This window comes from Pituophis catenifer, unplaced genomic scaffold, assembly GCF_029215685.1.
Source record: "Pituophis catenifer annectens isolate HBS135680 unplaced genomic scaffold, rPitCat1.0.hap2 SCAF_3, whole genome shotgun sequence".
Classification (NCBI taxonomy): Eukaryota; Metazoa; Chordata; class Lepidosauria; order Squamata; family Colubridae; genus Pituophis; species Pituophis catenifer.
In genome coordinates this window covers 201,909,830-201,923,909 of record NW_027256883.1, presented here as the reverse complement: position 1 = coordinate 201,923,909, position 14,080 = coordinate 201,909,830, and the positions used below count along the sequence as shown (strand labels likewise).

At 39.1% G+C, this 14,080-nt stretch overlaps 1 protein-coding gene across 2 annotated transcripts in view; it reads right to left on the bottom strand.

Moving 5' to 3' along the window:
• The window catches only part of GNAS (GNAS complex locus), a 147,298-nt gene that overhangs the window by 66,675 nt on the left and 66,543 nt on the right, over nucleotides 1-14,080 (bottom strand). For both annotated transcript variants that reach the window (XM_070941770.1, XM_070941771.1), the window contains one exon: nucleotides 860-957. In XM_070941770.1, coding sequence (XP_070797871.1) covers nucleotides 860-957 — 98 coding nt within the window. The remainder of the gene's footprint in view (nucleotides 1-859; nucleotides 958-14,080) is intronic.

The window sequence follows — 14,080 nt, the reverse complement described above, 5'->3', positions numbered from 1 at the left end:
CCGGGGTCAAAAAGCTCAATAAATTGTGTGCTGGGCGGTGTTGCACATTAGCAGTTGTGACGCATATTTTGAGCGACAGGGAGCCGCAGCAGAGGGATGAAAGAGCCACATGCAGCTCCAGAGCCGTGGGTTGCTGACCCCTGCTCTAAGGGTTTTAATCTTGTAGACCAACCTACAAGAGTTTTATTTGGTGAGATATGTTTTTAAAAAGGTATCTTACCAAATAAATACAGCCTAATTAGCTGTAAAACAATTCCCTGTGTATCAATGTCACAGATATGGCTGGGAAACTAGTTTTGAGAGACCAAGTAGACTTTTTCTTCTATCCTGTCAGAAGGTGAGCTTCGTTCCTGATCAGGTTTTAAAAGGTAAATTTTAAAAAGGTAAATTTTTAAAAAGTTATCTTTTTAAAATGGTCTGATCAGGAATGAATCTCATCTTCTGACAGGATAGAAGAAAAAGGCTACTTGATCCCTCAAAACTGCAGTTTTCCAGCCTTATCTTACCCAGGGAATTGTTTTACATCAAGCTACACATTACATACAGCAAAGCCTTGTGATGTCTCTGTTTGAAAATCATATGGTATTGTGGATTAATTCTCAAAGATAATTCAAGAAGAAACAAAAGAAAAGAGGTAGGAATACTAGCACACATCATTTGAATTTACTATTTTATGAGTATGTGGCTCAAGTTTAACTATTTAGATCAGGGATGGGGGAACTCTGGCCCCTTTATGACCTGAGGACTTCAACTCCCAGTATTCCTGAGCCATTATATCAACACCAGTAACACAGAATCTTTCCACTGTTTCTTTTTCTAATATATCAGTAAAATTAATTGTAAGAAAAGCTGTACTTACTACTGAGCACAGTCAATCAATTGATATTCATTAGATCTTTCATAGCACGCTTTCACACCTTCATCTTGCCAAAGTGTTTTTGTATGTTCATAGAATTCCTGAAAGAAAAAAAAAAAGAATAAATCTATATCAACAACCAGAAAAGGAATACATAAAATACAACACGCTTTAATATAATGAGCAACTACCAATAAAATAAAATACTAAATAGCAAAGTTTCAAGACATTTTCAAATGGATTTCTACATTAACCAAATCTTGTATCCCCAGTGATTTAGCTGATAGTTGATAAACAGTAATAAATATTTATGAAATATGTTTAAAAAGCTCCTTTTACTTAGGCAAAATTTCTGTATTCTAATTCAATATTAGAACTAAGTCACGTATGGCAATTGTGCTGTATTTGTTCAACTTTAGAAATTTACTTTGTGCCTTCAAATAAGCTTCCTACACGATACAATGCAAAGTAAAACTTAAAGTAATCGGACATAGAAGAGAAGTGTTATCTGTTTCTCTGTCATTCTATGCTCAATGATTTGTGACATGAAAGTGTTGGGATTTCAAGAATTTTCAAATGGATTTCAAAAATGTAGAAATATTCATTTCCCCTTTTTGAAAGTATGAATACTAGAACCTTAAATAACGTTCACTGCAGCTACTACGTTAGTCTTTCTCCCTATACTCATAGATTAATAAACTTCTTTTCCTCACTCGGAGGAAATAATAACCCCACTCATAAGGTCACAGCAAGCTGCTAACTCAGAACCAAATACATTTTTTTTCAAATTATTAAATCTATTGTATGTTTAACAGATTTTTAAAAATACTTTTTTAAAAGTATGTTGCAAAGTATCAAACTAGTTAAGAAAGTTCCAAAGAGCATTTCTTAAACACCGTTCACTTGTGTTGACTTGTTTTGGAATCTATTTTAAATTACTGTAGTGAAGTACTGGAAATTCAGGTTCAACACACACACACAAACACACACACCACTAAACAAAGCCCAAAGTTCTCTGGCAAAGACTACAATAATAAAATACAGTGAAGTTATGTGAACTTTCTAACACCTTCAACCCGATATTCCTACAACAAAGAATCCAAGAAAGAAAATGTTATCTGTGCCAAATCAGGCAATTCCCTATTACCAGCACTTCCTATATCTCATGATGCCTTAGTGCAGTGTTTTTTAAACTTGTCAACTTTAAGATGTGTGAACTTCAACTCCCAGAATTCCCCAGCCAACAGGAGTTGAAATCCACATATCTATAGTTGCCAGGTTTGAAATACATTGCAGTCACATGGGATGTGCAAACAGCTGTAAATGAGGGGCTGCTTGCTGAGTGCCCAGAATGTGATCATGTGACCACAGGGGGAGATGGACATTGGAACTTTGAATCTGGGTCATTTTGGGGAATCTATCCTATTTTTAAGGGACACGGTGGCTCAGTGGCTAAGACGCCGAGCTTGTCAATCGAAAGGTCGGCAGCTCAACGGTTCGAATCCCTAGTGCCGCGTAACGGGGTGAGCTCCTGTTACTTGTCCCAGCTTCTGCCAACCTAGCAGTTTGAAAGCATGTAAAAAAATGCAAGTAGAAAAATAGGGACCACCTTTGGTGGGAAGGTAACAGTGTTCCGTGCGCCTTTGGCATTTATTCATGCCGGCCACATGACCACGGAGACGTCTTCGGACAGCGTTGGCTCTTCAACTTTGAAACAGAGATGAGCACTGCCCCCTAGAGTCAGGAACGACTAGCACATGTGTGTGAGGGAAACCTTTACCTTTACCTTATCCTAATTTTGAACAATTCTGCTCCTTCTATGACTTCTCTTCAGATACATGAAAATACAGAGATCATGTTTCTTTACTGTTTTCCTTTCTCCACACTGAACACACCAAATACCTCCACTTATTCCTCGTTAAGGTTCCAGGTTCTTATCTTGGTTCTTGTCCTCTGATTCTACTCCACATTAATATATTTTTGAAAATACAATGGCCCAAACTAGGTGCAATGTTCTAGGTTGGTCTGATCAATGGAGAACAGGAAAGAACAATGGCTTCTTTTGATCTTGGAGCTATTATTTCTGCTGATGAAGGCTAGGATCATTTCCTTTTGGTGAAGCTACATTAACACTATTGGTTGATGTTCAACAATAATAGCTCCAAGATCAAAAGAAGCCATTGTTCTTCCCTGTTCTCCATTGATCAGACCAACCTAGAACATTGCACCTAGTTTCTATTTCAGCAAGCTGGCCTGGCCTAACTCCCATCTTTTAAATTTTTTAAATTTTTAATTTGTGATTTTATAAATTGGGTGTTTTAATCTGTGTTTCGGCCGAAATATTTAATAATTTTAAGGGATTTTTTAAATATTTGTATTATCTGTATTTTATCTTGGCTGTTCACCGCCCTGAGTCCTTCGGGAGTAGGGTGGTATAGAAATTTGATTAATAAATAAATAAATAAATAAACAGTTGATCAACCAAAACACTCCAGATGCATGTACTGCTCCCTAATATACCCCCCTATAGGTATGCCTTTTGGTTTTTTAAAATCAATTGCATTTATCTTTCCACTTATCTCTAATGAATATTCATCTTGCCCATTGTCCCAGCCCACTTTTTTTCATCCTTTCTACTATGATCTCATACATAGGAGATGATGTTGAAAGCTTTTCTGAAATTGCAGTACACAATGCCCACTGTGTTCCATAGTTAACTGAATTGATCACTCTATCAGAAAAACAAATCAGGTTGATTTGGCAGGCCTTCTTTCTAATAAACCCATGCTGGTCTCTGCCAAGCAATGCATTCTTTCCCAAATGCTTACAAATTGACTATTTTATAATCTGTTTTTGCCTGGTACTGACACCAAGCCAATCAGTGTATAAGTTGGCCGGGACCGTTTTGAACGTAAGAGATGTTTGCCCTTCTCTAATTCTATGGCAGTGCACTTGTCCTTCTGGATTTCTCAACCATTACTGAAGGGGCTCCAAGTTGACATCCAGAATGTAACAGCAATCATTTCATGTAATATACCGTATTTTTCGGAGTATAAGATGCACCTTTTTCCCCCTCTAAAAGGGGGTGAAAATTTAGGTGCGTCTTATACACCGAATGTAGCCCCGCCCACCCACTGGCCCCCACCCTTTGGCCTCTGCCTCGCAGCAGTTACCTCCTTGCAAGCAAACAGCAAGAAAAAACAGCTCCTTTCAGCTTCAGCACAGCCTAACTAGCACAAGTTGATTGGATCGGCCTTCCGACTCTCAGCTGATTTGCTCTCAGCTCTTTTGTGCAAGGCTCTGCTACTTGCTGCAAAGATTGCTGGAGCAGATTTTTTTTCCCTTGTGCTAATCAAGCTATGCTGAAAACGAAAATGAAAGTAAAGCAGGTTGTTTGCTGCAAAGAGGCAAAATTGCTCAGAGGCAGAGGGAGATTTCTTTTTCTTCTTTTCCTTGCCAAAAAAGGTAGGTGCGTCTTATACTCCAAAAAATACGTAGTTAGGTAACCTAAGCAGAGATGGTATTCAGCCGGTTTGGACCGGTTCACCCGAACTGGTAGCGGAAATCACAGGTGGGCCTGTCCACCTGCCCTGGCTCTATGCCATCCTATTTAGGCATGTTTTTAAGGCCAGATGCATGCCTGGAAGGCCCATGTGCAAGCAAAGCGCATGCGTGGAAGGCGGGTGCACACATGAACCAGTAGTAACATAATGTGAAACCCACCGCTGAACCTAAGTGTATTACATGAAATGATTACTGTTACATCTAAGACCCTTGAAGGATCAGTATAGCATTTAATATTGCTGCAAAGCATGTGTTTCATAGAATATGTATTTATTTATATCCCGCAAACAACAACTCAAGACAGTGAATATATCCAACATATCCAACACATCTTCGTCCTCCTATTTTCCCCAGAACAACAACCTTGTGAGGTGGATTGGGCTGAAAGAGAGTGAATGGCCGAAAGTCACCCACCTGGCTTTCATGGCTAAGGTGGGACTTGAACTCACGGTCTCCTGCTTTTTAGCCCGGTGCCTTAACCACTAGACCAAGCTGGCTCTCATCATAGCTGTCTCAAGAGAGCTATTGACAGATGACTGCAAAGAATATAAATCCTTACATTCTCCACCAGTCAGTTAGAACTGAAGAAGCTTCTTGGATGAGAAGCGAAACGTTTTCAAAGAAAAAGTCAAGAAAGTCCAGTTGCCTTTTGGAAAAGCACCTTTAGAACATTGTTGTCTTCATATTCTCACCTTTTGCCTTTGGTAACCTCAGTTCATTCGGTGCGATCCTAGATTATTCCTAAATTGACTAACTTTTCTCTTTCTAATTCTGGTATCTATCCTTTCTGTTTTCAGGTAGTCACTAAGTTTCTGGTGCGGTCATATTGCCTTCTCCTGCTTTTATTTTTCTTTTTTCTGTGTATTATAGAATTATTTCTAATACATTTTTAGTATCTTTTAGAAATTTGAGCTCCTTTTCCCATTTGTTTCTTGACAAAGAATTTTATGTTGCATTGCTTTGAATTAATTAAAATCTATTTTCTCAATATTGAACTATTCTCAATGTTAGTTTCCCTTAAAATCAAGAATTCCAGTATTTCACTGTCACCTTGTTGTTTCTTCTATTTATTAACCAAGTCCCCCTACTAATTACTACCATCTGAAGGAGACAATCACCAGAAGCAAAACTCAGAAAATTTCTGGATGGGTTGTTTTTTAGCTTATTATCTCCTATCAGATATTGGGATAATTAATGTCCTGACGGCAATGTCTCTTTGGAGTATCCAGAAGCAATTTGCTTCTGGAAAAATATATCTCTTCTATTTCCTTGATTGGGGAAGTAGCAGTAGATTCAAACAGGGGATTTAATGCATTTGAGCTTCATGTGCTATTGATGTATAATGTGGTTTCATGCAATGCTTTCCCCTTTGTTACTCTATTCCAAGTAATTAAAGAACAATAACAAAACAAAAATGAAACTGTTCGAATGCTTCACAGGAGAAATTTTTCCTTGATCACATTTTATTGGGAATCAATTACTTAACTGACTAAGCAGAAATCAGAAGTTTGAAATCAGAACCATAGCCAAAATACTTGAGAATACCATTTTGCTTGATGTCTTTAATCTGAACTATAACCCAGCAACTGTTATGCTATCTTTTTAATGCGGTTATTAACTTTCCACGTGGGATGGAAAAAGAAACTAAGTCCACTCTTTGAACTTATTGACTGAGATTTCAAAACAAGGACCTACAATCAATACTAACATTTACTGGATTATAAACAAGCGCCTAAGAGTTAGTCCTCCATTCTACAGTTTTTCACTCCAAATTAAAATCCAATGCAAATCAATTTAAACACAGTTTGGACATTATTTATTCTGATATATATTATGGTTTAACCTTAAGTGACAAATTAGATAAGGTGTATCTAATTTTCTTGGTAAGAATTAACTTTTAATCCATGAAAATACAATTTAAAGTAATGTCCATAGAGCAGGGGTCAGCAACCCGCGGCTCTGGAGCCACATGTGGCTCTTTCATCCCTCTGCTGCAGCTCCTTGTCGCTGGTTGGCTCCACAATTGATAGGGCTTTCGGTTAGGACAGGTAGAGGAAAAAGGACGCCATGCTAAGAGGAGACTCTATGGTGGGGGGGAACCAGACCGGTCAGCATAGGAAAAAGGACGCCATGCTAGGAGGAAACTCTATGGTGGGGAAACCAGACTTCCATTCGGCAGAGGAAAAAGGACGCTGTGCTAGGAGGAGACTCTATGGTGGGGGAACTGGACTTCCGGTCGGCTCCAGAATTGAACAGGGAGCTTCCGGTTAGGACATTTGTGGCTCTTTGAGTGTTTTTAAGGTTGCCGACCCCTGTCCTAGTAGCATGAGATGATTGCTTGTATATTGCCACAAAAGAAGAATTCCACCCCAAAGGAACAAGAAAAAAATCATTTGTATAAAATGGATGGTGTGTGAATGTAGGCATACAGAATAACACATAACAATATCTACTTTTAATTAAACAGAAATAAACCTCATCATGTGATCTATGCGCTGGCTCAATCTGCTATCAATTAACTGCTAATAGACAACTACAAAACCTCCATCTCACTTTGAGCAGGCCTTGAAGAAAGACCATCTTTGGTTAGAGAACAGACCTCAGAGAATGGGAAATACTCTCCAAATTGTTCCATTTCTTTCAAGCAAAGAGAATACTGATTAGTCTTCGACTTTCGACCATTCATTTAGCGACTATTACAGTGGCATTGAAAAAGTGATTTACAACTAGTCCTCACATTTATGGGCATTGCAGCATCCCTATGGTCATGTGATTAAACTTTGGGTGCTTGGCAACCAAGATGTATTTACAAGGTTGGCAACGTCCCCGGGTCACATGATCACCATGTGCAACTGACTAACAAAGTAACAGGGGAAGCCAAATTTGCTTGACAACCACATAATTCACCTAACAATTGCAGTGGTTTGCTTAACAAGTGTGGCAGAAAAGACCGTAAAAATGGGGGTGACTTATTTAACAGCCGCCTTGCTTAGAAATTCTGGTTGCAATTGGGATCGTTAAATTGAGGACTTCCTGTATGCTGCCACGCTATTCTCACCCAAATACACACCTTTTTTTCTTGTTTAGATCCTCACCTAAAACTTCATTCCCTACCCCACAGCAAACTAGAAAATATTGTACACCTGTATGAAAGTGGCACAGCAAGATGAGGAGAGTTAAAGAGTAATACATCACTAATTGGTATCAGATTTCAAACTTCCTTTTTTTGTTGAAAAAGAGATAATAGTGGAATACATAGAGTAGGGGAATCATAGATTATTAGCGTTCATATTGACATTCAGGGGCAACTGAAATTAAACAGCCACAAAAATAATGGCAGACATCAAGCTGCTGCAAAACAAAACAGATCCTACTATTTGGGGATTTTTGGTCCTGCAGATATCACGTTTCAATAATGTATTTTTAATCGCGTTTATTGCAAAGTACAGGTAGTCCTTAACTTACAACCACAATTGTTGCCCAAAATTTCCATTCCTAAGCAAGACAGTTGTTTAGGGAGTTTTGCTCTATTTTATGACTTTTCTTGCCACAGTATAAATTAGTAAGATGGTTGTTAAGTGAATCTGGCTTCCCCATTGATTTTGCTTGTCAGAGGGTTGCAAAAGGTGACCATATGACCCCGCAACCATCATAAATATGAGCCAGTTGCCAAGTGACTGGATTTTGATCACATGGGGAGGCTACAACGGTTGTTAAGCATGAAAAATGATCATAAGTCACTTTTTTTCAGTTCCATTGTAACTCTGAATTTTCACTAAGTGAATAGTTATTAAGTCAAGGAGTACCTGTATAATAAGTAATTTTCAATAGCACTCATAAATGAGGAGAAAGTGTTTAATTCAAATGCATTCCACAAAGTACTTTTCTATTGGGGAATGGAGTACGTTTTAAAAATAATTTTTATACTGTACTATTGTTCATACAGAGTCATTTTTTAAAATTTAAAATTATCTATTAAGCCCCAACATGTCAGGAATTTTTTTGACTCTTGCTCTTTAATGAGATGTCAGCCACCAAGCGGTCTCACTGTGAGTTCAGAAGCCAAAGAAATCAAATGAATAAATAATGATATGAAAAGGGAAATCACTGGAAAACCCTCAAAATTCTGTATTTAAAGCACCAATGAATGATAACAAATAGCACCGATTCTCTAATGTTTACAATTCAGCAAAAAAGCATCCAAAGTGAAATGTCTAGATTTCATTTTGACTGAGGACCAGTTAGGAAACAGGTGAACAGAAACATCTGTGTATAACATTAGTTTATGGAAAGCTGAAGCAACATTTCTGATACTGTCAGTTGTTCACAGTTCTTACAGGCTTCCAGGCTCTTCAGCAAAATAACGAGGAAGTTGTAGAAACTTCCTTGTTCCTTCTGTATGCTGAAAAAAAGGCAAAATTGCTTAGGGATATGAGGAAAGCAGCAATAGCAAACGAGAGGCCTAGAATGAGTAAATTGTTGCAACGTGCCTCGTCCGGAGGTATCACCTCTTCAAGAAGCACTTCATAGATATTTATGACAGCTATGCAGCCACAAGTTCTACTTTTATCTCTGCAAAAATATACTATGGGGTGGTATGAAAATTAACAGCAGCTTATACTTGACAGTGCCTATAAACGTCTAGGAAAGAAAAACATGGTTTATGCTCCTCTGAGGGAAGAAATTTATTTTTGCAACATGGCATTTGTGAAATGGACTTTTTGGGGCGACAATGCCAAAGACAAGATGCTGGACTGTTCTTCAAGGTGCCCTTAGACAAACCTCTAAGGCAGTGGTGTCAAGCTCAAGGCCCGGGGGATGGATCCGCCCCACGGGGTGCTAAGATCTGGCCCGTGGGGCTGCCCTGAAAACAGCAAAAGACCACCCCATGGTGTTTCTGCCAGCGAAAATGGAGCTTGTGAGGGCCGCGCACAGGAAACAGAGCTCGTGAGGGCCATGTGCAGCCTCCTGCGCTCCCTTTTTGTTGGCTGGCAGAAGGTTACAGGAGCCCGTTTTCACTGGCACAGCGCTCGGGCCACCACAGGCGCGCCTGACACGGGTGACATTGAGCTGGCCATGCCCACCCTGGCCATGCCCACCCCTGCTCCCCAAGGTCAAACCCAACCCTGATGCAGCCCTCAAGTTTGACACCCCTGCTCTATGGAGTTTTGAATACAAATTGTAAGAAGAGTAGAGAAAATTAATAAGGGGAAAATGAACCAATTCATTAAAGCAAAAGGATAATCAGCTCCAGGATGAAAGTGCTGATTTGGCAAATCAAAAACAAATCGAAGGGGCTTGATGGGAGCTTTCCTCGAGGCCACTGGTCTTGTCAAACACGCCTATAAACTCCAGAACAGTGTTTCCAATTGTGGCAGCTTCTAGGTATGTGAACATCAATTCCCAGAATTCTTATCAACGGTTCTACTAGCTATGGAATTCTGGGGTTTGAAGTCCACAAAGTTGGGAAACAGTGCTCTAGAAAATCTAAATGAGCCTAATGCAGTACATTGGCACAATCCTTGAAAGTGAATCTGAGACCACGATGAAGAACAAGCTGTTCTAATAAACCATGGGAAATCAATTAGAAGTCAAAAAAATAAAACAAAACAAAAATGGCAATATTAGACAAAACTCGGGATATAGCTAAATTTTCAGCTAGTGACCAAAGGGGGAAAAAAATGAGAAGGTTAACTAGATTTCAGGGGGCACGAAAAACCATGTTCTGGGAGCTATAAATTAAAGTAGACCACCTTTTTCCCTGGTTCTAAACTGCCAGAAGTTTAAACAGTGATTGACCATGCAAAACACTTCTGCATATTTCAATAGACTGAATTTAAAACTGTCTAATCCAGAGAAGTACAGGTAATCCTTGATTTATGACCATAATTGAGCCCAGTATTTCTGTTGCTAAACAAGACAGTTAAGTGTCTTGGGGATCATAAATACATGCCAGTTGCCAATTGTCCGAATTTTGACCATGTAACCACGGGGAGCCTACAACGGTCATAAATGTGAAAAACAGTCATGTCACTTTTTTTCAGTGCTGTTGTAATTTCAAACAGTCACTGAATGAATAGTTGTAAGTCGAGGTCTCCCTGTTATCTTGAAGGGGTCTAAAGATGCTTATTTTCCTTGTTTCCACTTTTTAACTCCCCATTTAGATGATCAAGCAGTCATTCTCAGTAACAGAAATAAATCCTGAGCCTCTCATGAATTTGGTAAAATGATGAATTCAGTAAAAATAAAAACTCAGATTTTTCAGGTTTAAGGAAGCAACACGTTCCATCTTGGGGATAAATGACAGATCTTGTACAGAATTAGGTAAAACACATCTGAAGCCTTTCCTTTATCAAAGCACTTGTCATATTAAAAAGAAGTTTTCCTAAGACCTGTGACACAGAGCACCGTGTAGAAAACACTGAACTACTACAGGTTTCAAAATGTGCGTGTTTTGGAAGAAAAAGCCTTAAAATTGATACTTTCTGAGCAGAGATAGTAATGTCTACTTGGGGTTGGGTGGGGTCTACACCCACCGCAATGACTTTTCTAATCTAATGTTTCTCTGCAATGCTGTTCAAGAACAACTCTCTTACAAAACCCCGTGTTGCTCATGGCACACAATAGCAGCCTTAAAGCTCACCCTGATTTCAGGACACTTGCTAAAATGACTGCCAGAAAAGGAAGAACCATTTTCCTGTTAATTGCTGCCTTATATATTATTAAGTGCCATCAAATCGTTTTCCACTCCTATTTGACCATCACCGACAGATGCTCTCCATATCCATTCTTAAACTCATTGCATTGAGCAGAATGATTATGACTTGGTACTGGAAATATACACTAACACATCTTACGTCTCATGACTAGAGTCCCAATTTAGGCAACTGGGTACCTAGTTCAGGTTTGGGCACTGGATGTATGAAGAAGAGAGTGAAAACCCCAAGGGCCTTAAATATTTATTTTGGTTTAGGATTTAAACCATAATTTAGAACAGCTTCATTTCAGCAATGTTGTTATTTCATCTATTTTAGAACATGCCCTGAACATTTTTCTTGTACATTCAAAATTTAATAGACTTCAAATTGCCTTGATTCAATAATCTTTCTAGCCTAGCAGGTGTAGGTTTATAGTAAACCAAAGATAACATTTTCTGGGAATCTATGATGCTTGCAACATTTCAAACTTGACTCTAAATAACTTTTAAGGGCATTACCCTTATTCATATAAAGGTGTATTTTAAATTATTTGGTTTGGGGAAAAGAAAAAAAGATGTTTTAAGTGACAACCCAATCCTTCCCCAAGTTAGAATTATTGATCCACTGGACAACATGTCTCCTTTGTTACTGTTCCTTTCTTGTATAGATGATATACAAGATGGTATAGATCCGTGATGGTGAAACTATGGCACGTGTGCCAGCCATCTCTGCAGGCACACAAGCTGTCGTCCTACGTCAGCTCCACCACGCATGTGCGTGTGCCTCCCACCGGCCAGCTGATTTTCAGGTCCTTGTCGTGCATGCTGGAGACATGCGCGCATTTGCGGGGGGTTGCGCCACTCCATAGCCCGTTTTTTGTCCCAGGAGGCTTCAGGGAGGCCTGCTAGGCCCAAAATGGGGCACGGTGTGTGTGTGCACATATGCAGGGGGCGTCACACGCGCAAGCGCAGGGAGGCAGGGCATGCGGGGAGGCATTGCATTATGGTTGTGGGCATGCACGCAACACTGTTGCGCGCACACGCTTTCAGCACCCGAGGAAAAAATGGTTAGCCATCACTGGTATAGATGGTATCAAAATGACTTAAAACATTTTTAATTAATTATTCTGGTACTACCCAAAGGTGCTTTTTCAAGAGGCAACTGAACTTTCTGGTTTTTCTTTGAAGAAGCTTCTTCAGAATGGAATTCCCCACTATCCTGTCAGAGCTGAAGAAGCTTCTTGAATGGAAAGCGAAACATCTTCAAAAGAAAAAACAAGTAAAAAGAAAAAGCAAGAAAGTCCAGATGCCTCCTGAAAAAGCACTTTTGGGACAGCTATGACCTGGATGACTGAGAATCTCTACAGACTTTTAGCTAAGCAAAGGAAAACTGAACTATAACAGCAGATCTTACTTTATTAGGTTATAGTTCTAAACCTCACATTGATCAAAACATAATCATTCAATGAATAAGGAAGAAATGATGAACATTGGTTATAGAAAGTAACTGGACAGCTTAAGGATTTCTTTGGTTAACCATAGTCAGGTTTCATTGTACATACTCTTACTTAGGGTTGTCTAAGCTTAGGGAGATCAATATTGAAGTTAAAATCAAATTTGGGGCGATGTTTTACTTCTCATTCCAGGGAGGTTTCAGAAATAGGAATTACTTTGTAGTATCTGTAGTCTTTATAGTCTTCCTGGTATTCAAATCAACACACTTGATGGAAGTAGATATACAATCTACCATCCAGTCTAGCTCCCCATTCAAACCATACAGAATGTTGACTAGGTAGAACAAACAGAATGGAGATAACACCATTCTCAATTGATACTTACCAAAGAGCATCCTATCACAAAACAACGTCTCGTTATCCACCATACAATCCCTCAATATTTAAATTTTGCACAACTCTAAGCACATTACTGCAGATACGAATACTCTACTTGGAGAACTTTCCGCCTTTCATATTGATTTATGTGTTCTGCTGGTGAGAAGCGATATTCTCTACTTTCTGGAGAGTATGGGAGTAGAAGATATTCATTCATTTGTTTGTTTGTTTGTATTTAATATTTCTTAACCATTTCTCTCAGAGAGAGACTCTAAGTAGTCTTCAATTAAATATTGTTAAACATTAAAATAATGCCAAATGAAAATCAAGGGGGGGAAAAACCCTTAAGTTCAGCAAGTCATTTGTGTAATAACTGCAAGCAGGAAATAGAACAAAATAAATAAATTGAGAAACTCTTAAAGGGAAAAAAAAGGAAGGAAGGAAGGAAGGAAGGAAGGAAGGAAGGAAGGAAGGAAGGAGGGAGATAGGAGATAGAGAGAAAGGGAGAGAGAGAGAGAGAGAGAGAGAGAGAGAGAGAGAGAGAGAGAGAGAGAGGAAGAAAGGAAGAAAGGAAGAAAGAAAGAAAGAAAGAAAGAAAGAAAGAAAGAAAGAAAGAAAGAAAGAAAGCTGAAAGATAATGTCCATGTTTGGAATGGGGTCATATTAATACCAGCATGAAGACAACGGAGGTGTTACAGAAACGCAGGGAGGAAAATAGTCCTGCTCCTCTTGAAACAGCAGTCACACTGCAGGATCTTTTAGATTTTCCAAAAGCCACAAAGAATAAAGACAACCTGTACATGTCAAGCCACAGGCATTATGCAGTTATTCAGGCTTAGCCATAAAATAGCCATTCACCTAGTGGCTACTGATGCTAAGCAAGAATTATCTCGTGGAGATGAAGGACTTTTTTCTTTTGCCTGGGAATCAGTAAATTCATTTTTCTCTTCTAGAATAACAATGTGCAATGACCCCTGATAGGTTCTGGCAGTGAGGCCAGCCAATGTTGTGGGTGTACTGCAGTAGGAGCTGCTGGCCGTATTGTGGACAACACCTGCAGGAGCTCTCAATTGCAAAATAAAGCTGTTTCAGTGCTAGGAAAAATGCAGTGTATTTCCAACAGCATTTCTC